Source organism: Ptiloglossa arizonensis, chromosome 8 (genome assembly GCF_051014685.1).
Source record: "Ptiloglossa arizonensis isolate GNS036 chromosome 8, iyPtiAriz1_principal, whole genome shotgun sequence".
NCBI classification, from domain to species: domain Eukaryota; kingdom Metazoa; phylum Arthropoda; class Insecta; order Hymenoptera; family Colletidae; genus Ptiloglossa; species Ptiloglossa arizonensis.
The window spans coordinates 21,482,746-21,506,180 of NC_135055.1; the positions used below are offsets into that span (position 1 = coordinate 21,482,746).

The 23,435-nt window shown below is 48.2% G+C and overlaps 1 protein-coding gene across 12 annotated transcripts in view; it reads right to left on the reverse strand.

The window, feature by feature from the left end:
* The window catches only part of LOC143150504 (protein turtle), a 115,219-nt gene that overhangs the window by 15,023 nt on the left and 76,761 nt on the right, over nt 1–23,435 (reverse strand). For 9 of the 12 annotated variants that reach the window (XM_076318825.1, XM_076318830.1, XM_076318827.1 and 6 more), the window contains 8 exons: nt 15,269–15,556; nt 14,375–14,784; nt 13,222–13,493; nt 12,402–12,574; nt 10,701–10,781; nt 5,693–5,878; nt 4,165–4,392; nt 3,298–3,391 (listed from right to left, as the gene is read on the reverse strand). In XM_076318825.1, the coding sequence (XP_076174940.1) occupies nt 3,298–3,391; nt 4,165–4,392; nt 5,693–5,878; nt 10,701–10,781; nt 12,402–12,574; nt 13,222–13,493; nt 14,375–14,784; nt 15,269–15,556 (1,732 nt within the window). Of the gene's footprint in view, nt 1–3,297; nt 3,392–4,164; nt 4,393–5,692; nt 5,879–10,700; nt 10,782–11,990; nt 12,060–12,401; nt 12,575–13,221; nt 13,494–14,374; nt 14,785–15,268; nt 15,557–23,435 lie in introns of all 12 variants that reach the window. The other 3 variants (XM_076318828.1, XM_076318829.1, XM_076318831.1) reach the window with 3 other exon arrangements.

Sequence of the window (23,435 nt, forward strand, 5' to 3'; positions counted from 1 at the left end):
ATATGAAACGGGCATTAATTACGTTAATACAAACATTTATGGCCGCGGGACGGGCAAGCTGGTGTCCGACGATGGAAATTCGCGGGCCGCCGTAATAATAACGCGATTAACCGAACATCGAGTAGTCCTTCCCGTTCGATTTCGAACCGTAAACGCGACAATGGCGCGGCCACGGTGCACGGATGCGTCTTTCGATGGTAGAGGGGGGATTTGTAGGGGTTTACCCTCGCGATAAGCCCAGCCGGGAACTCGAATCCGGGGTTATGATTCGACGTGTCGGCGATCACGAGCGAAATGTTCGATAAAATAACGTATAAACTCGAGAAGGGTCGGGCGAGAGGTGGTTAGAGGAGGTTAGGGGATGGAGAAACGGCGTCGGTGAAAATGAAGGACGGTGATTGAATTATTCGCAAAAATTTCCCACGGCGTTGTACGACGAGGGGAGGGGGGTGACTGGCCGGGGCGGGGGTGAACGAACGAAAACAAAAACATGGGGTTGTGACGGAGTGGGGGTCGGGGAAGGTGCGGACGGGCGAAAACAAAGAGAAAGGTAGGATGGAAACGGGCGTCGAACGACAAACGAAATGGCTCGTCGCGGGAAACAAAGGCGACATACGATCCAGAATAGGCATCACTGCAGTCGTATTGTGGACTTTTGGATGCCACGATGGAAATCATAATAGTCGGCTGAGTACACCCGCTACTACACGTGCAGTCCGCTTGGCGTGATTTCAAAAGCTGAACACCTCGGTGTTATCGAGGGCTGATATTTTATTTAGTTATTTATCATTACTTTTTTTTTTTTTTTGTCGTTCCGTTCGTTTTAATTTTTTTTTTTTTTTTATTATACGTACGGTTCGTCGGGAAAATGCGATGACGTCGGCGAGCGTGCTCCCTCACGACCGTTTTCTCTTTCTCGACTATAGCGTTTTTTATTTCTCCCGTTCTTATCGTTCGGTTGACTCTGTTCTCTCTGTTTCTATTTTTTTTTTTTTTTTTCTCTTCCCGCTTGCGTCGACGGACGCTACACGCTAACGCGACGGGAAGACGAGCGCGAGGTTCGAGCGGATCCGCGCTCGGTCTGGTCACTGGGAGATTTCGATTTCTATCGCGGTGTATCGATTATCCTTGAGAGCCTGCCATCATCCCCCAATCGTGGAGCTGTGTTCCCGAAAGATGCTCTATTCGCGTAACCGTTTTACCAATCGATGGACACGCTCTCATCGGGACCCTGGCGTGCTCTATCTCAAGAAATTAACACACGTGTTGCATTTACGCCCACAACCCTTTCGGACCTGAAATTTAAACGCTCCGCGCATTGGACGAGTTGCAAATTATAAATTTATAGCCACGAGAAAATTTATAAACGCGTCTCATCTGACCATCTTATATATCTCGTAGAAAAATGATATTCCACGCGATTGCATTATTCGTTCGAAAGTGGCAAATATTACGAACTACAATATGCAGCAAACACTCTACTGTCGTTACATTGTTTCTACTCAACACCACGCAAACTTACCACGATGTTGAAATATATATTGGATTGTTCTAAGTAACTTCGTTCTCCAAAACGGAGAATACATAATTTAATAAAGTGTTTACACACTCTAAAAGAACAACCGTGTTTCATTTTCACCGAAAGAAACGAATTCCGAACAACCAAACAGTTACATCGAGAAAGGATACCAATGACCGTGAAATTTCGAAAATGTGACCGAATTTCGTATCGTAATATTGCTCCTTTGCCGAACAGATACATCCGATATATTTTCCCGTCGTTGGAATCGAACCAGAGGCACAAAATTCTCAAATTACCTTCCGTAGATTACCCGTGTATTATACTTGGAAAGTGTTCTCGGTTAAGGGGACTGGAACGTCTGAGCAAGCACGATCCGAGTGGATGGTCTGACCAAGCACGATCCGCTACCCCTTCGACCCTGAGCGTGTCGTGTCCGAAAGGGTCGGTTGTAAAAGAGTGGTACGTTTGCTCGCGAAAGCGAGGAAATTTTGTATCTCTCCGCAAGCAGGCTCCTAGATTGATACGTGTTACTTAAAAAGGTCGAAGATCGCGGCTCGAAACGCGGACCAGGCCGAGCGCGAAGTTATCGCTCAGATCGTTCGCCGGTACCCTCGGAACTCGCAACATTGTGCACGCGCGGAGACGGACGCGACCAATAAGCGGCGTGGGGGTTCGTTTTTGTTCCACGAACATCGAAACGGATCGTTCTCCAACCTCGTCCAAAATACCTCTGCTGCTGCGGTTTAGTCTGCCGTTTTGCGTTCGCTACGCGACACAAAACAATTTTTTTTTCTTTTTTTTTTCTACGCGTTGCTCTCGCGTTGTGTCATTCACGGCGCAAGATCAAAAGAGATCTTCTGTCTCGTTTCAATATCTTTTTAGGTGTTTTTTTTTTGTTCTCGTACGCGTATCCTCGCTTCGTTCGTCCTTTACTCTTCTACTATAGTTTCTCGATCGAAATCGACCGCTGTTCGCCCCGGATGAAACGAGTGAACCGAAGAGCCAGCGGGGAGAGAGCCGCGCGGACTCACGCCCGCGTCCTCTCCTCGTCTCTTGGTCGCGTTACGCGCGTTTCGTTCGAAGATTAGTAACGATTGGTAAACGGTATCGTTCGTTCCATAAACCGTATACTTACGACGTTACCACGACGGTACAAAGGATCACGTACGGTGGCATCGTCTCGATCGGCGGCCGGGGTTCCTTCGTTAGACCCGAGACAGTTAGGCAGGGCGCTACGTGGTAGATGGATCATCGAACGAACGATACTCGCCGATCATCGTGTGAACAATACTTATACGCTCGTATCGATATACCGTGACAATAGAAATGTACGAACAACTCGAGAATAGTATAGATACGACGAATCTTTTTGTCAGCTATTGATTACTCGTGAGAGGTATCGTAAATGCTTGCGGTGCTTCGGTCGCCTAATGCTCGTAAGAGGGGGTGGAGTGGACTTAATTGCTAGCTCTGGCTAAACCTAAGTGATGTACTTGTATCTCTTCGAGGTCGCATCTGCCCCTTACGCGCTCTCCAATAACGTTTCTGTATTTTTTTCGACGAGAAATAAAAATATTTGAAACCAAAAAAAGAAAAGAGAGAAAAATACGTATCGAAACGTCTCGCGTGGCGCAGCTGCGACCTCCTCGGTCTACGTCCTCGATTCTTTTTTTTTATTATTAATCTTCGACGGATCCCCGTTAGGTGGATCAACAAAATTAGGCGATTCGAAACCTGTATGAGGTATACGAGCCAGCCGGGAGATTGACACTCACTTTTTCAAAGGCACTGTTCCCTGGGGCCCCTGCCCTGCGCCGTTCCTGGCCTCGGTGACCCGGCAGGCCACCATACTATACGCTGAAAGCAGTTCTACAATGTTACAAAATTGTGTTAACTGGTTATTCGTACACGTTCACAGGTGCTCGCACGGCAACTGCGTTATCGGGACGTCGTCGCCTTCCTGTACTTTCTTTCGAATTGAAAACAAATAACCGACCACTCGAGGGGAACACCGGCTCTCCGACGTTAACAATCGTACACTCTGCGAACAATCCCGATGAATACCACGCGAGCCTCTCCCTCGTAATCGGAGAAATTCGCTCCTCGTCGTGCGACCGGAGAACTCGCTATAGCGCGTCGCGCGATCCCTCGTATATTCTACACGCGGCGCAATATTTCTACGAGAATTGACAAAAATATTGTTCAAAGTACGCACTTTTAACACACGTGCGAAACATTTGTATCGGACGGAAAAGATTCCCAAACATCTACATTCTGTTCCCCATCCGGTAAGATGGTGTTCCAAAGCTTGGTAAAGAATTAGTCGCATTTTTTGAACGTAACGCGATAATTAAATTAAATTTTATACGCGATGAATAATCGAAACAACGATAGAAAACAACGAAATTTCTCTCGTTCTCCGAATGTACCGCGGGAATATTCAAATAACCGATACGCGAGAAATGAATCGAGTCGCTTTCTGGAAATGTTTCTCTATGGAAAAATATGTTTTTTTTTTGTAATTGTCAGCTCGATCGAAAGCAACGGAAGACGTCGACGCGGCCGAGAGCCCAGGTGCTGGCCAGACTCGAAGAAATTAGCGACGAACGGACGCTTCACGGCGATTCCAGCGCAGCTCCTACCTTTCTCCTGTTTTCGTCTCTTCCGCTTATTGCATATCTTCACCGCGCATATGCTGAGGATGATCGCGACGATGAAGAACAGTATACCACCGACGACGCCCGCGGTGATCGCCTTGTGCTTCACGCGTGCAGGCACCGGGAATTTCACCTGCTCGCTGGCACCGTAATTCGTCGCCGAGTTGGCGAACACTTGGAAATAGTAGGTCCTACCGCCGACCAGATTCTTCACTGTACTCGTCGCGTGACGTCACATGAAACAGAGAATCGTGAAACGGTCGCTTCGTTTAACATCCAATCGCTCGTCAACCAAACACCGCTCCGTCTATTCAACAATCGCGCGAATTATAACGTTCGAACGAAGAGGTTGAAACTCAACGCGCTCGCAGTTCAACCACCGGTACCACGTTGGGTGTAGTTGCGAGACGACTGTACGATTCAATTGGAATCTTATCCAAAGGTGACAAATATTAAGTGAATTGTAACGCGTAACTTTTGGAAAAAATGGCGGAGTGTCCTCGCGATTAGATTCTCCGCGAGTTCGACCGAAGAGGCTCAACGCGTTCGCCAGTTCAACCACCGGTACCACGTTTGGCGTAGTTGCGAGACGACTGTACGATTCAATTGGAATCTTATCCAAATATGACAAATATTAAGTGAATCGTAACGCGCAATTTTTGGAAAAAATGGCGGAGTGTCCTCGTGATAAGATTCTCCGCGAGTTCGACCGAAGAGGCTCAACGCGTTCGCCAGTTCAACCACCGGTACCACGTCCGGTGTAGTTGCGAGACGACTGTACGATTCAATTGGAATCTTATCCAAATGTGACAAATATTAAGTGAATCGTAACGCGTAACTTTTGGAAAAGATGGCGGAGTGTCCTCGCGATTAGATTCTCCGTATGTTCGATCCTAGAGGAGAGTTAGAAGCACGGACTGCGATCGAAGTTAATTTTTATCGCCCCGATAAGATTCCCTGCGTGTTTGATCGCGGAAGAGAGAAACGCAGACTGTCGTCAAAGTTCGTTTACTTATATTTTCTCTTGCAATGTCGCGAGATTTTTGGAACACGATTCACCGGGTTTTCGCAACACGGGAAATTTGGAATATATCGCGAAACAATTAAACGGATTAAAGCGATCGTTACCTTGGCGCGAGGCTGACATCGAACGCGCGTCTATAGCCCTATTAGGTAACACAAGTAGATCGAAATTGGTAATGTATGCTAATTACTAAAGCTCGGTTAAAAGCAGAGGGTATTCTAAGGTGGTGGTATTCGCGTTTACGGAGGTGGTCTGCGAACGTGTTAATTACCTTGAATATTTAATTTGTTTACGTTGGGGATACGTGTATTAATAAAGAAAATTTGCGAAACGAGAATACGTTATTTATACATTCCACTCCTTGGAATGTGATTCGTATCGAAATTTTACATATATTTTTCATTTTTCGCTATACAGACCGTTACACGCGAGTGTTACCATATCGTGTACAGTTCTCGAAGTGTGCATCGAATGAGAATCAACGCTTACCCAAATAGCTGGTTTCGTCGGGTCGGATTTGTCCCTTGTTGAGCGTTTTCCAGGGTCCGTCCGTTTTGTATTTGATGGTGTAGTACTTGATGAGGTGTTCGAACTTCAGGGGAGCTTGCCAGGTGATCAGGAACCCGTTGCTGATCTCCGTCACCGTGAGATTCCTCGGCGGACCTGGCTTCGGGCCTGACAATTTAAAACGAATTAGCATCGTTCATCGGAGGCGAGCGTTTATCGAGACGGTCGGACCGGATAAGATTTACAACGCGAAGTAAAAATAATTTTATCCCTTAGACCCTAAAGAATTCCTCCCCCAACCCTCTGTCGCCTAATGTCTCGCTGAGAACTCGACGTACAAAATTTCCTTAAAATTCATTGGAACGAACCGATGCAAAAGATACCAAACAAATAATACTTTGGACGATCCATTGAATCCACGATCGATGCAAGAAATTTCTACGACGAGCGAAACCTTGAGAAATATAATTCTTGATACTTCGAACGTTTCGTGGAAGCAACCGACGCAAAAAAAAAAAAAGAAAAAATATATTACAAGAAACTACCGTAGAGCGAAAGAAACCTCGCGGAACGCGAAATAAATATCGAGGGAAAATTGTTGCGACTAGGTACTCCCATTGTACTATTCATCGCATCGGCCATTTATCGCGTTGAATTTCTATTCGTGAAATGGCCGAAAACAAAGGCACGAAAGAAATTGTTCGCGTCGAGTATTAATTACTCGGAGAAGAAAGAATAATTCGCGGCGATAGAGGGTGAACGCTACCCCAAACGAGACGTGGTATTGCGCCGGGGGTGGTTTCGAGTATCCTCGATTTTACAACGACCATCGCTTTTCTCTGTTTCGCGAGCACTTGGAGCGGAGCGGTTTGCATAGGCGCTGCACGTACCAACGCGCGATTCTACGGTTACGGGGCGAAGCATCGTCGCTCGGAATTGGGATTACGGGCGCTAATAAGGCTAACGAATGTATGCCGGAAGTAATTAGGTCGTAACATTATATATGCGAGCGGTGACGAAAGAAGCTGACCTCACGCGTCTCCGATTCCATCAAGACGTTGCATCAATATCGTTCCACGGTAGGTTGTCATCGCGACGATAAGCGCGTGGATAACGTTACCGTTTACCGTGATTTCTCCTACGTAGTTTCGTTCGACTTCCATTTTTCCCGACCATTTTTCCATATCCTCGATGTTCGATCGAATTACGGAAACGAGAGATAGAAAAGAATTCAAAGAAACAACGACAGACATTCGATCGCGAAGAACCCCTTTGAACGTTCACGCTGCTGTTCTTCTCGTGAAGTTACCTTTTTCGAGCGAATTGCAACGGTAACTCGGAAACATTCCTGTTGATTTTCACAAATATTCCTCTGAATGTTTTCCATACTCGAGAGAAACATGCGCTAACAAAGAATTTTTATGGACAATAATCCTTTCCATTTAACGTTCTCTCCTCGTTGGAAGGATAGTAGTGTGTTATTGAATACCGATATTCTGTGTTTCGTTTTTTTATTACGACCAACGAAGTTAATCTTCGATTAAAAACAAATTAATCGTCGAACGTGTAATACGTTTCAAAGGTTCTGAACGGAATTGAAGAGAATCAGTTTACCAGATGTAGTAGATATTGGCTGGGAAGAATGAAAATTGACGATAACGCGTGGGAGTGGAACAGAAAGATGTCGCAGAGACGGTCCGTCCGCAACTGGAGGGCAAACGAGTGTTTCTGTTCCCACTATGGTTCACCAGTTCCCCCACCACTGCACGCGTCGTTGTTATTGGACGTTGTCGACCTTGCTCATCGTTCTCCACCAATAGCGAAGCGCGCGCGATGCTAGGGGAACCGAACTGCGTACCAGAGTGGGATGCAAGCATGCATTTGCTTTTTTGTCACGGACAGACAGTACCTAATAACACATGCGTAGATGAATAATAAATATAAAACAGTTCTGCAGTCGTAGGTGTCTTAAGGCTAAAACGAAACAAAACATCAACGATATTTATCCGTATACAGTAGTCTCTCGATTGACTTGCGAGTTTGAACTATTTGTTAACTTGCTTCATGTTCCTAAATCGAGAGTCTTAACCTGTCAGAGTATATTGTTATTAAATTACGTTAGTAAATTCCATCGTCGTCATTTTCCTATTCATACTTCCACGTAAAATTCAGCTCGATGAATATTCGTGAGATGTTTCATTTAAATGTACATTAGACAAGACACGTGCTATACTCTAAAAATAGTGGCTATAGCGTTAATCCGTGTATTCACACTTATCGAATACCTTAAAGAAAAAGCCCCCGATTTTCCAACCGATCTACTACCCCTATTACCTCGGCTGATCTAGAAACTACTGCTACAACCACAAGATAGAACTTCTTTGAACGTCTCGATACTTCTAACCTTCTAACCATAATTAGCCACCCCGTGGAACATCGTGGGTACACCTTATCGAACGTCTCCATCCGAGAACGCACCCAAACACGGAAACTCGTCAGCGTGGTTAATTGAAAGTGTCCAAAAAAGAAAAAAAAAAAGCGAACACACGAGACAGAGACACGTGCAACGAACGAAAAGCGACAGGCAGGACGAGAAGCCGTTGTTCCCCGTCACGATGAAATTCCCCGGGCATTATTCGCGATTATTTGCCAACGTTAAACAATACCGGGTTTCGGTGATAGCGGAGGGGAGGGGTTGGGGGGCGCAGAACGCGATAAATTTTCGCGATGGAAAAACACGGCTCGTCGACCAAGCGGAGGGGGTTTCAGGTCGATATTTCTGCGATCGTTTCTGCGGTATTTACAATGTCCGTATTTGTCAACCTCATTTCCGCGGACGTTGCACGCCGCGGCGAATAAATCGTCGACCGCTCGCCGCGTACGGTCTGGCGACGCGTGCATTAGGAAACGCGAAAACTGGGGGTTCGGTGATGGCGGTGACGGTTACGGTGATGATGGTGCTGGTAGTGGTGGTGGTGGTGGTGGTGGTGGTGATGGTGATGGTGATGGTGATGGTGGTAGTGGAAAATGCAGGAGAACGCGCGTCCCTTTCAGCGGGCGCGGGCGTAAAAATATAAATGGGTTCTCGATGGAGGGCGCCGCGGCACCTGGGAATAACGCGAATAACCGAAACGCGGTTATTGTATTCGCCCCGAAAAGCTTTTTACCCCCCCTAGCTCCACCCCTGCGCCCCCTCCGTGGCCCGGTGCAACGCAACGGGGCCACGAGTGGTTGCAATTAATTCGCGCCGGGGCTAGCGGAAATTTTTCCCCGCCACCGGCCGGAAGCTCCGTTTTTGTCCTCGCGTTCTCGTTTCTCTCTCGGTCCGACGTGGAACAGGACGGTGGGGGAGCAGGGGGCCGAAACTCGCGTCGAGATAATTTCGAACCGAAGGGGAGGAGGGCCGCTACGAAATATCCATAATTATTCGTCCCGACATCGAGGAATATTTAATCGCGGCGAACGTCGATCCGTGTGCGCGGCACACACGCTCGTCCCCGTCGTCCCGCGTTCCACTTTAACGAACCGAATCCGTGAATCTACACCCCCCACCCCACACCCACGTCTCCCTAACCCGCCATTTGCGCGTATTACCCCCGGGAGGGTAAATTTCAAAACCGCGCGGAAACGGAGCATCCCCCGACCGAACCCCACCTACCCCCTTTGTGCGGAGCGAGTTCGAAGCGAGAGAAATCGGCAGAATTTGCTTGTAAGCGGGCTCGCTCTCCGAGAGACTTCCGTGGAGGGACATACGTGTCTCGAAATACCGAAGCTGACGGTTCACCGTTAGCGATCTTTGCGGAAAAACGAACGATCGAGGAGATGAAGAATGCTCGGATACGAGTAAACTGAGATCCGAGTAACGATTTACCAACGAACAAAATATTTCGTGTCTATTTTTCAGTCTTCTTTTCGCAACGAGGATGACTCGAGTTCGCACAGTTAAAGGGGTTACCGAAAAATATTTACCGACTACCGAAACGCAATTTATAGACCCAAAGACGGGGAACGCGACACAGGGGCATTCTTTGCGGTCGGCTGGTGGTAAATAGTACTTCGCCCAAGGGGGTGGCGCGGAATGGGGTTGAATTTTTCCATCGGACAGGGGGGATGGTGGGGGACAAAAGAATTTCCCCGGTACAGGGACAGAGGGGAACGAACTACGGTTTCGAAAACTTCCGGTGCTCGCACGGTGACAATGGAGTCGTTCTAAAAAAAAAAAAAAAAAGTCTACCCGGCAGAAACAACACCGACAAACAGCGGGGAAAACCAATCGTGCAACGTGAAAAGCCAACCTCGCGCGCGCTCCTCGCTAACGAGATTCGGTGTTTCGCGCTAGACTGATTTTTCCGCGAAACAGAAGGAACGCTGCTCGCTCGTTGATTTCGCGAATCACAGATGGAGCCGTCCGAAAAATACTATCGTTCTCCACGGGGCGGTGGGGGCCGGTTTTGTGAATATTTTCGTTCACTTTGTTAGTCGCTCGCTCCATCGATACGCGTTCCGTGAACCCCGGAATGTTCAACGACTCATCCCCGGTACAGGAAGGGAGCTTAAACACGGGCACAAAAGAGGGACGATCGCGACCTTTCCTCTTCACCGTGCTTCACGGCTGCAATATTGCAACGTTCGATCGTGGCCGCGTATATACTCGACTAAGAAATCGTCGGAGGTAAACCTCCGTCACAAAGGAGGGGTTGGTTAAATTAAATCTTCCATTGAACGCCAGATCTGAAAAGACGGAGAGGTTGCAATGAAAAAGGAATTACAATAACCCTGGCCGAACAACGTCGAGAGCGTGGAAACGGAAAGACGGTAGGCCGAGAAATAAAAAAATACGCTGAATTGTACGTGGAATGATACCAGGATCGTTGTAACCCGAGATGTTTGAATAAAAAAGGTATTACGATGCCCCGTTACGGAGAACGTCCAGTGAACGGAAACGGAAAGAGAGAGGGTTAGAAATAAAAATTTTGCGAAATAAAAATACCTTTCGGACGGATGATCGGTGGATACGCTGGATTGCCCGTGGAATCGGTCGGTAATACGAGAGTGTTATAATCTAAGATGTCTGAAACGAGAGAAAACAAAACAAACGGTATGACGTGAGAAATCAGGGGTGAGAGTGGAAGCTGCGGGGACAAGAGAAGTCGGTGGTGGTGGTGGTGGTGGTCGTCGTCGTCGTAGTCGTCGGTATCCGGTAATAACGGGTCGTCGACGAAGAACCGGGGAACCGGGAGAGATCCTCGCGAATCCGATCCACCGGAATTCTCGTTAAGCTGGCTGTAATCGCGTTACTCGAGGCAGGCTAACGAGTTTCGAGACCGTTGATGCGTGGACAGCGCGGTACGACGGACGGGGAAGGAAAAAGGCAGAGATTGAAGCGCGGGGTGAAGAAAGGTAGCCGTAACATGTGTACGCGGTAAAGCAGACGAGGACGGTACGCCGGGAGGGAATCTCACCGCCAGGGAAAAGGAACTCGGAATTATTAACCGGGAATCCCCACCCTTTGACTCCGGTTATTAATATGGAAATGTTTGAAAAAACGCGGACCGAAACGAGGACCGAATCTCTCCGACTGCTCGCTGACGAGCTGGGGATGAAAATCTGTGCTTGAAATCGTGGCAGCGTGTGTAGAAAAATGGGAGGCAATGAACCGACCACGGATCCGAGGGAAGGAAATAAAAGCGGAAACAGAATGAACGGCTCGATGGGTTTTCCGATACGATAAGTCGCGACGGAAGTCTTCTTCGTTCCCTCTCCTCCGCTTGTCTCTTACTCCCGGGGGCCACTCTGGCTCATCGGTATCGTTCCTCTCGGTGTTTCCCTCTGTTTCTACCACGAGCGGCCCCCTCCACACCCCACGCACCCCCACCCTCCTCCAGGAGGGAGTCGCGGGGCGTAACTTTGGAATTCTCGCGCGGAATCGGTATTTTCAGGGAGTGCTTCTTCCTCGAGAACAGGGGAGAGACGCTCCTTCCGCGCGAGACGTCTTTACGAAATCGTTCAACCGAGATTCTTTGTCAACGAAACGAGCCAGCTTTTAGGGGGAGTCCTCCCCTCTCCTTTCTCGCGGACGGTTTTATGGTCGATCGCGCTCGAATACCGTTGAATCGTCCCTTTGATTCCTACGGCTTTGTATACCCCTCTTTCGGCGTCTGGTTGTTTCGCGGATCGACTACCCCGTACCACGATCCCCGCCGAGTTTACGAAACAAAGTTAACCACCGCGTTCGATTAATCGGTATCCGCGACGGTATCGAGGATTCGACGATTCTTACCGCTTTGATCCGTGGCTGCTGCTTGACCGGCGCTCGATGACGGAGTCGCTGAGTGTGTCAGTGCCACGTCTTCGGCGAAGCGATGGAAACAAGAAAGGAGAGAAGTTTTGCACAGAGGGAGATTCGGTTAGTCGATTGTTAATACGATTTTGGGCTGTTAGTGGCGCGATTAGCGACAGGTGGTTTTTAGCGGCGGTGCTCTATCCGGGAGGACGCGGGATTTTAGTCGTTGTCGTTAACGTGCGAAACAATCTAGGGGACTCGAATCGGTTTCGAAGGGGAACGCTCGGTTTCTGGAAACCGACGAGAACGTACCCCGGTTGGCGAAACCGGATTCGAGGCGACAATTTCGCGACACCGCAGCCTCGTTCCGGTTACACAAAAAATAAGGAGTAAAGAAGTGGTCGTTACCAAGCGTCCTGACGGTAATGGTTTTGCTCAGCATCCCATCGCCCAAGGCATTCTTCCCGATTACTTGGAACTCGTACAGCGTACCTGGCCTCAGTCTGTTGATCGTCACCGTGGTGCTGCCCGAAGGGGTCACTGGAATCAGATCCCACTCCGACGTACCCGATTCCCTGTGCCTGCGGGGAACGAAACGAACGTCTTTTATTACTTCCGAGACCACTTTGGTGCAGGTGGTGCAACTACGAGGGCGTCGATCCTACGACTATGGCTGTCGAGATATCTGGAGGCATTCCAGCCACGCTGCGTTAGTCAGGGGTTAATTATTTCATTCGCTTTGATACACGTGGCATAAATCTTGCTCCTAACGCTGGATCGGTTGAGGGCATTAGGTGTTTCTTTCGATTTACTTTCACACAAATAATATACGGCAAATATTCGATAAACTACCAATTCTGCGATTAAAGCTTCGATAAGTAAATTTGCAAACATTCTAAGTACATTGGATCAATCGGGGACAGAAATTGTTTCCGTTGGTTCACGTTGATGTAAAAGATACGCGTTACAAATGCTAGACGAGTCCTACGACTATGGTTCCAGCGAATCTGCAGCACTCTAGACGCACAGGTTCTGGGATCGCGAGTACTCGTTTCGATTCACTTTGGCGTACACGGTACGTCGTAAAAATGACAAACGAGACGCTAATCTTGTAATTATGCATCCTCTGGTCGGACTTGCGCGTGTCTGTGCACTTTGGATCACCCATGGGTAGCAATCCCCCTGTGAGAGGAATCTTAATTAAGCATTCCCCGAGGCTAGCGCTCACCAAATAGTGTAGTCTTGCTTGTAGTCGGGCCCACCGGAATACCCAGGCAACCAAGTCAACGTGACCGAGAACTCGGTCGCAGTTCCTGTGACGTTGTACGGGGCGTGGGGTTGAGTGCCCTCGACGATCAGCTGAGTGGAGGCCGATATGGTAGCCACCTCGTTGGACGCGACGCATTGGTAGAAGCCAAAGTCCGAGCGTCGCAGGCTCTCGATCGTTAAATTCCCGCCGAGGATCTTCGCCCGATTGCGCTGTATGGACACGCCGTTCCTCTGCGCAATTGAAATCACGATACAAACGCGAGTCGAACGAAGACGCGCCAGTTTAGCCAAACGAGAGTTGGTAAACTTCTTCGCCGTAAGGTTCCATCCATCGACATCTTCCAGCGGAAAAAGTTCCACATTGACGAGAAGATTACAATATCGTATCGACTCAGACTTATCGTTGAAGAGTATCTTGCTAGAGATTCGTAAATAAATTTGAACAAGATACGATAAAATTCCTGGGAGCGATCTCTTACTGATAATTTACTTGGAATATCGGTAATCTTTTGTACCTAATCGAGAATTCAGAACCTACAGTCACGGTAAACCACCTCGAGGAAGTAAACGCGTTCTCGAGGATACAGTACACCCGGATAACCCCGACGCTAATAACCACGAAGTTGACGCGACGTAAAACTCGCGCGAGAAGATTATGTACACAGAGTGATTGCCTACAGACTGTGTACAGTAACCGGTGTCGTTTCACGAGACAATGGGATGAAAATAATTCCATACGTAATAACATCGCGACCTAATTCTATACGATACTCGATGTAACTACTCTGCGAGTGTTTCAGACAGTCGATGCCAATGAACCGAACCTCCTTTTTCCTTCTTTGTAGCAAGGTGATGACAATGACCATTAGACGCACAGTTCTTTTCGAAACTTGCGAACAAGATTGCAAAAATTGTCCTGGTTACTATGAACAACTATCGACCAGGAAATAAATTAAAATTCTTACTAATATCCGTGCGAAGAAAAATAAATTCTCCAATCGTACGCGTTCAAAGGTCAAGATCGAACTCTTTCTAACAGATTCTACGATTCGAATATCGTTGGATGGAATGACGTTGAGAATCGGTAACTTTCGAAACGAAGTCGACCGTACCCTGTGCCACTGTAGGGTTGGTTTCTGCGTGCCCTCTGCCTCCTGTGCGTCGCAGTGCATCTCGACGGTTTCCCCGACCTTCTTCTGATAGATTGGTTCCGGCTCGAGGGTGAACACAGGTGGATTCCGCACGAGGACCTCCATAGGCCCGGAACTGCCTTGCGTGCCCTGGGCGTTGTAAGGTGTGCACGTGTATCTGCCCTGATGGTTCTCGTTGACCCGTGTGAACAGCAGGGAGCCATTGTTCATGACTACGATATCTTTCGTCTGATAAGGCTCGAGCAACCGTTTGTCCTTCGTCCAGGTCACGTACTGGAGGGGAGGGTTCGCTTTTATGTAACACTGGACCACACCGGCCAATCGGAACGGTAGATACTGGACAGTGGGGGTGAACGTGACCTTCGCTGGATCTGAAATGTGAAACATCCCGGTGAACGTCTCGCGTTTGAAATTTTTCATTTCGCGTTACAACGTTGTGTATCGAGTCTCGCGTACAAAGAGTAGAAATTGTTTTAACGAACGTGGAACTCTGCGATACATTCATCTTCAATTAATATACATAACCATGAGAACGAATATATTCCATAGTTATCTTTCTGTACATTATGATCGCGCGTCGGGTTCAAACCGTAGGAAATAAATATTCGATGTATTAAAAAAAGGAGGCCGGTTCGTATCTCAAACCCTCGTTGAAAACGTTCAGGGCGATTTAACCGGCGGAATCACCGATACCGAAATAATTTCGGCAACGAGTCTCGGTGTATATAATCGACAACCTGTAATAACTCTCGTAGTCGTGTGGTTTATCGGAGCCGACTCGCTGGGTCAAACTCGACAGCTTTTGTTTGCCAAATAGCCGCTGTCCAGATCGATACGCAACTCGCGGGAACTCACATTCCACGTTGAGATAAGCGCTGGCGCTTTGCGGGTCACCGATACCGTTCGTTACTTCGCAAAGGTATTGGCCGGAGTCGTCCGCGCTCACGGGATTGATCACGAGACTCCCGTCGGTCTTGATGGACACCCTGGTGTCCAGGGCGGAGACCTCCGTGACCGGTGCACCCTCGCGGAACCAACGCACGGTCACGTTGCCCGGAAGAGCCTTCGCCTCGCAGGAGAACTGCACCTTCTCGCCCTCCAGCTTCGTCTGGTTCGTCGGCGGCACTGTGATCACTGCTCCGCCTGTTGACAAAGCGGGAAATTTCATTACTCGAGAACAGATACGGGGAATTGCGATTCCTTCGTCGATCGAAGGGGTGAGAATACACCGAACGAGAAAACTAAGGATGGACCTTCTAACTAGAGTTTCTTTCGACAGCTAGTGGACCACTGGCTGGAGTAGTCGAAATATTTTCAACGCTGACGTTTCGAGAGTAGACGCAGGGGAAATTATGATTTCTTTAAGAGAGAATGTAACCAGTTTGATATAGTTTTTTTCTTAATGAATGAGTAACCTTCGAAGGACCTTTAAGGACCTTTTACTGAACGCGACGATCTTGTATGAGTTTCCAAGGTCACCTCTGACTTTTCCCAATCCTATCGATACGTGAAAAGATGCTTGTTAGTCGGCTTATCGATAAGCTCATCCCGAATATATAGCACAGTGGAATCTCTGTCACCGAAGTAGGTGTCACGTGTTATGGAACATCTTGAACTTACGCGCTGATATCGAGTCGTGGGGTACAGTGACCGAACGAAGACCCAATTAGGGAAATATTGCTCCCGGAGTTTGAATTGTCGTTCGGTGGTGACGAAAAACGTTCACGAGGGAGAAAAAAAAAGGTAACGAAACAACGTTAAAACGCGGGCAGTCATCAAGCAGTGTCTATCGCGACAGCAGCCTGTCGACGTCAGTCGTCCCGGATATACGTCGGCCAACCAATATCCTGACCGAAACGATGGGCCCCCGTTCCCCAGAAGCTTTTAACTTCAGCCCCCACGCGGACGCGAAACGAGATTTCATCGTCCGGCGTGAAAACCGACTCGCGTAGACGACGTCGATAAATAAACAAACGGGAATCGAGATAGATATTCTCCATTTAGCGGGGAATGAATAGCGAACGGATCGATGCCGGGAACGTTCGGTATCTATCACTGGATCCAGGCTCCAGGGAGACCGATTACGAATTTAACACGTCCGATAAGTGTCTGAGCTCGGCTCTCGTGAAAGAGTAAAATATCAAAATTGTAAAACGGAATAAATCGATTTACGGCTCGAAACTGGACCACCTGGAGCTCTGTCGACGGACAGGTCGAAAATTTTGCAAACATTGTCTCGCGTGTGCAATAAAAAAAAAGAAAAAAGAAAAATGAAAACGAAAAGGAACATTCGAATCGTTCGCCGCGAAAGTCTTTCGTTTCGTTGAATTTTCGCACGCGGACCACCGGTAGGAGACGGTTTGAAGAAGTTTAAATCGGCTCGCAGGAGTTTGACGGAAAGAAAAGAACAGTGACGAGGGGGGGAGGTGAGGAGGAGGATGAGGAGGAGAAGGAAGGACTGCATTTGCAGCAGGACGCCTCCGCACTCGAGGCACCGTCTTTTACTCGGACGACTCTTCGCTTCCAAGTCTTCGTAAAAAGGATCAACAGGGTGCATTATATTCTCGTCGATATCCAAGAGGTCTACCCTCTCCTCTCAGCCTCCCTCTACCCTCTCCTGCTCAAAGAATTTTAAAACTTGCGGCTTTCGAGAGGGCACGCCGGAGACCGAGGGAACGAGTTCGTCGTCGCAGAGGCGAAGATCTTGACGTATAATGGGAGGGAATCGATCACGCCCGACAAAGGACTGGAACTTCTTCTCGGAATTCAGCAGTATTTTCTTCGATTCGATCTATCGTCGCTCGTAGGGAATTAAGGTGGCTCCCGTGTGTCCTTGGAAACAGTCGCCATCTTCCAGGAGTCTCTACGAAACGTTCACCCCTACGTTCGAACGATAACAACGTTCTTTCTTCGTCCCGGGGAATTGTTTTCGTTGTTGGAACGCTGAAATTTTGTCGCTGAACGAACTCGCGGGAACACGCTTTATCGATAACCGAGGCTGGTCGGATTTAGGTTCAAATATAAGGAAGAGTGATCAGAAACGAGTGTACGATTGAAAATTTTACAGTGCCTCGCAAAAATAAATTCTGACTGGCAATTATCAATATGCGAGGGTCGACTAAACGATTCTTGTTTTTTCTTACCGGTCGACGTGCAAATGTGGTTCTCGAGGAGAGCAATGAACGATAGAAAGAGAAAAGTCGATCGAGGTAGCTCCTGATCAAGAATCCGGGCAATAGAAACATCATTTACGCGAGACACCTCGGTTTGAAGTTCAAAAAGGTGGTAAAATCGTCGGAAGTAAGTAGAAATCGTTCCGTTGGTCGAATATTATCTATTCTCCTAGGAAGGAAGCTCGAACGGTCAAAACGATCCGCAGTTTGGTTTCGTTCCCCGGTTTGCTCGGTCGCGTCGCTCGTCCACGCTTCGAAACAATGGCGTAGCGCGGTTGAATGCGCGCGAATGTTCCCACGAGTCTGAAACCGCAGGCCGCGAGCGTCAAACGACAAACGCGAGCGTACCGTGGATTCCGCGACGCTGAAAACGCCAAGTTAACTTCGCGGACAAAGCAAGGATGGCCGTGCCGAGCCAATGAGATTCAACGGAATTCAGGCTGCGAGTTGGGCCGTGTTCGCGCGCGATCTCTGCAACGCGGAGAGGGGAGGGATCGAAGGGAGGGCGGGAGTGGGGGGATGGTCGGAGAATCGCGATGAATTCAGAAACGCAGACTCGGTAAATATTCACAAGCCGAATTAAAAAGTTTCGCACACCCGGTGTCCTTCGTTTGGGTCGCCCGGGAGCAATGAATTCGAATGTAACGGGTGTGCGTGTGGGTGCATGTGCATGTGCACGTGCATGTGCAATGTGGATTAAAATAATTCGCGAAATCGGTGAAATCGACCGTGAGCTTGTAAAGTTCGACAACTACGATATTTTCGAAACAATAATTGAAGTAATAGCCCTCGCCCCCACCTCCTATCTCCATCGGTACGAATTCGTAACGAGCTTTACGCGTTTAATATGCTTTCGACTGGAATTTCCACCCTCCTCACGGTAAATAAAGGTCTACGATGATAACGCGATTACGAGAATTAATGAACGGTATAAAAAACCGGTAAAATTTCTACGTAGCGCGGTCTATGTACACGGAAGAATGGATGCGACAGGAAATTCCGTATGTAGGACACGCGCACGATACCGGGGTATAATAAAATGTAAAAGCTCTTCATTTTGGTCAGCGGTAATGAAACTTCCATACCCAACTATTTGCGATAAATTTGTATTCATGGGAGGAAAATTCTCTCTCTTTCTCTCTCTTGTTCGCTCCCTCTGTGTGTACACGGTGCGTAATATCTTTCTACGAAATTCTCGGAAGGAAAGGAGAAGAGAAGAGGGGTAAAAATTCGAGCATCTTCGACGGTCGTTTCAGCGTGAAAACGTGTAGGTGAAGCGCGGGCGCGTTTAACGATTCGTTTTCGGCAATCTCTCAAAGAGGGAACGCGTCCCGCCACGATACACGCTCCAACGGACGGAAACGAGCGACTCGACGGGGATGAATTTCGGAGTAGGAAGCTCGGTAAATATTCAAAGAGCGGATTCAAAAGTTTCACGCCGAAGAGAGGAGCGAGTTCGGCACGGGCTCGGCCCGGTTCGAGGATCCTCCGCATTAGCGTGGTACTCCGTCGGCGGTGTTTTATACGCGGAGGATGAGAGCCCCGTCTACTTTGCACCCACGGTTCTCGCGACTGCAGTTTCGAGACTCGGCACGGGGACGCCAGTAGGGTTTATTAGTCCGAAACTTTCGCCAGACTTTCAGCCGCTCGTATAAATCTCGCATTCTCCACCACTTTGAAAACACGTTGCCAACGCGCGCCATGCCGAATTTTTCGAACGTTCCCGCTCCATGGAAAGCTACCCTACCTCCACGGTGGAAAAATACGCTCGTTCGAACGTCGAGCGATTTTCCTAACGATGGACCGGACGAGTAACGTACTCTTCCCGGGGTTGCTCGTTCGATGCGATTTTAACAGCTTCGGGGAATACGCAACGAGCACACTTTTAGAAAAATTGCTAGATCCGATCTCGAGTCGGAGAGAAACTTTATTCTTGATCGATTTCGAGGGTAGAGGATACGTTTTATCATACATGAAACTTACTGTCTTCCGATCGTACGTAATTAGGGTTCGTTGAATTCTTTGAGAAGTGACTAGGAGGGACCGAATATACCGAACTGTACCGTTTCGAAGATTTTTGTTTTTACTTTCGTCGAAGAAGATCTACAAATATATAATCTTTGTCAATGTTTCTCGATACGCGACATCTGAATTGCTAATTATATTTCGTATCGGTGATACACAACCGTAGTAACCGTTACTTGTGCGCGAACATCCTCCCGAATTTTTTCCACGAATAACGCGAATTCCCGGATAATTGGAAACACGAGCACCGCGAGCGAGCAACAACTTAAGAAACTCTCGCTCGGAGCGTCTATTTTTCGTTCTCTAATTGCTCACCGTGGTACTCGAGTGAGCTCGAAACACCGGGAGAACCAGTTTTCCCGCTCGTCGATCGAGAAAACGAGCGAATCGACCAGTCGTTAACCATGGAAAAGCGACGACACGAGAACGGGAGACAGGAGAGGGGAAAAGGAAGACGCGCTCGGGCTCGATGATGAAGACGAATGTTTCCGCGGTCTCGTAACGAAGCCTGCGAATCCGCGGCGCTCGTGGAAAACGACCACGGGGGAGAAAAACAGCCGCTCGGTGGACGCGGGGAGGGCCGAGGAGTCGAGACAAATCGCCTTTTAACTCGCCCCATTCGCGGAGGAACATCCTAATTGGCCCCGACCACGAGCACCGTCACGACCGCCTAACGCGCCGATCGTTTTGCCTAACGCGAATTTTATCGCGCGAGCTACCACCAACCCTCGCTTCGAGAGCGACATCGACTCGCGAGGCTTCGCGAGAGGGCAGTACCCTGAAAGGTAATCGATGCGATCGCTCGAGAAGATCCTGCATCCTAGGAACGTTACTCGGAATTGAAATCGTGGAACCTTCGAAGGAGAAGCGTACTAGGACGATTCTCTATTCCTTGTGGAATACTGTAATAGATTTTCTAGGAAATAGTGGCAATAAGTTCGATCTCGCCTTAATTGGTACACGCGCCTCTCGGTTGGAAGAAACATGGAAATAAAATCATGGAATCCTCGAGGGGTAGGTAATTGTCATAATTTTCTATTTCTTGGGAAACGTAACAGATTTTCTTAGAAATAGTGGTAATAAGTTCGATATAGTCTTAATTGGTACACGCGCCTCTCGGTTAGAAGAAACATGAAAATAAAATCATGGAAACCTCGAGGGGTAGGTAATTGTCATCATTTTCTATTTCTTGGGAAACGTAACAGATTTTCCAAGAAATAGTGGTAACAAGTTCGATCTCGCCTTAATTGGTACACACGGCTCTCGGTTAGGAGAAACATGGAAATAAAATCATGAAATCCTCGAGGGGTAGATAATTGTCATAATTTTGTAGTTCTTGGGGAACGTAACAGATTTTCCAAGAAACAGTGGTAACAATTTCGATCTCGCCTTAATTGGTATACGTATCTCGCTCTCGTTTCGAAGAAACATCTTTCCAAAATAAAATGGTGGACGCCTCGAGGGTACCTCGAGAGGTATTACGATGCTTTTGCATCCCTCGTGGAAGATGATAGATTTTTCAAGGGATAGTTCCTCGAGTGGCACCGATTATAACCCGCGTCGCGGCGGCAGTAAGCGTGATCCTTTCTTAATTAAAATATACGCGGCCCGTGGACGGGAGGAACGCGGAAAAGTTACATGGAAGTTGAAACGGCTCGACTGGTCAATTTCACGAGCGTCCTGAAGACGTTCGGAGATTAAAAGCGGCGTAAAAGTTATACCGTTACCGGGGACGTTTCAGCGGTCCCATCGGGGGCGATTCGGTTAAACGAGACTTTAAGAACTTCCATAAAATCGCCGGTTAAAAGCGTGGCCGGCGTTGAACGGAACCCCCGTCCGTTTCCTCTTTCCACGTCGATCCACGAGAATCGAGCTAGCGATCGATCGATGCCGCGATACAGACCCGTAGAGCCTCCATTGTTCGTACTAATAGAACGAGACTGTTACGCGAACGGTGCGCTTCTTCTGGACGTTCGTCGTGTCGGATTACGAGCGAACGGGCGTCAATAAGAGAAATTAAAAGATAATACGTAGAATGGAATTTCACGATCGGAGAATCCGAGGGTGGTTGCACTCGCGACAAAAAGTAAAAGTGTCGATGTTTGGAAAATAAACTTTGGAAACGCGCCCCGCTTTAGAGCGTATTAAACGTTAAAATACAGACTCTCTTTATTTTCCCGAGGAAAAACAATAATACCGTAAAGGGGGTAGTTGCTTGAAAGGTGACGGGTTAACGTTTTCTCGAACGTTTACGAGATGCATCAACTTTTACCGAGAATCGTCCGGCTGGATTTACGTTCTCGAAAAGAAACTCGAAAATATAACGATCGTTTCACCCTGAAATAGAAATTCATCTTCGATTGTTCCAATTACCAGGCCGCGTTCGTTTTCTCCTCTGGTTGCAGTCCGATGGCCCGAGCTCCGATTCGCATTATACCGATCACGATCGTTCACCCGTTGGACTCTCGATCGCGTCTCGTCTGGCGTCTTTCGGTGTATTTAATCGCGCGAAATTCATGCCCGGAATCATCTAATCGCCCCCTCTGTTTTCTCTAATCCCGGACTCGATTTCACGGTTTTCGATTCCAGCGTCACGAAAGGGAAAGAAACACCGTGGAGGTGATTCCGGTCGCGGGGCGAAAATTCTATCTTGAAGCGAGGGTATCGCGGTAATCGGTCGCGGGAATTCCCCGGCAGGGTCGTTGACGTGAATCCGAGCCGAACGAGGAACACAAAAACCGACGAGTCGCGACGTGGCATTTTCTGGCGTCGCGGTTATCGGAATTTCATTATCGGTGCTCGATCGATCCCCGTCTACCGAAAATACCCCGATAACTTCCAACGATAAAACCTCCCTGACCCCTCCACCACCCCTCCACTACCCCCCACTGTACCCCGCTTCGTCCCTCCTATGGCCGATAATTATCGTTGCGATCCGGCGCGCATTAATTACCGGCGCGCGGATAAATTCTTCTCACGGGTCTTGAAACCGACGCCGCCCGGTTCACTGGATGCTCCGCGAAACCGGAAGGCGACTTATTTCCGACGAACGCGCATACCCCGGACGTCCCGTCGCGCTAATCCATCCAAAGCGGATTTCGGCTCGCTCTCCGAGGGCTTTCCGTTTCAACTTCTCCCGCCGTTTCTGGAAAAAGCAGCCGGGAGCCGGGTTCGCGACTATTTCGTTATCATCGCGAACGGGATATCGTCAATTAACCAACGATATTTACATTCACGGGGTTGAAATTGATCCGGTTGCTGGGTACTTTGAAACGTGCTCGAACAATGTTTTCAAGTGTGTGTACTTTTCTTTCTTTGGATGATAATGTAAGTTATTATTATAGCCTTAAATAGTGAAGGTCAGGCGTGTCCTGGAAGAAAGAAGGGTTTAGCTGAAGACTCGAAAGCGGGGTTTCTGTATAAGAATAGGAGAACGGAGACCAAAGACCAGAACTGGAAAGAGAAGTTTTACGTCGATGTGTATATATATTGGGTTGTTCGGAAAGTCATTTCGTTCTTTTTGGTGGAAATGAATCACTTTCCGAACAACCCAATAGTCTGTGGTGTATTTAAGGTGTAATTATACTTGTAACGCAATTGCACTGTCCGAGGTTAACGAAGATAGAAAAATAACAAGAAGGGAAGTTCGCCTTTGACAAAGTATTCCAAAGCGTTGTAAATCGACGGTTAGGTTACGAAATTAATCGGTGTCTCCCCGATTGAAAGCCGCGTCGTCCGATTGTCTCGTCTGTCCCTCGAATTGTACAACGAGGGTGGCGCCATCTCGTGGTAACGATTCGATGGACTCGCTTCGGCGTAGTACT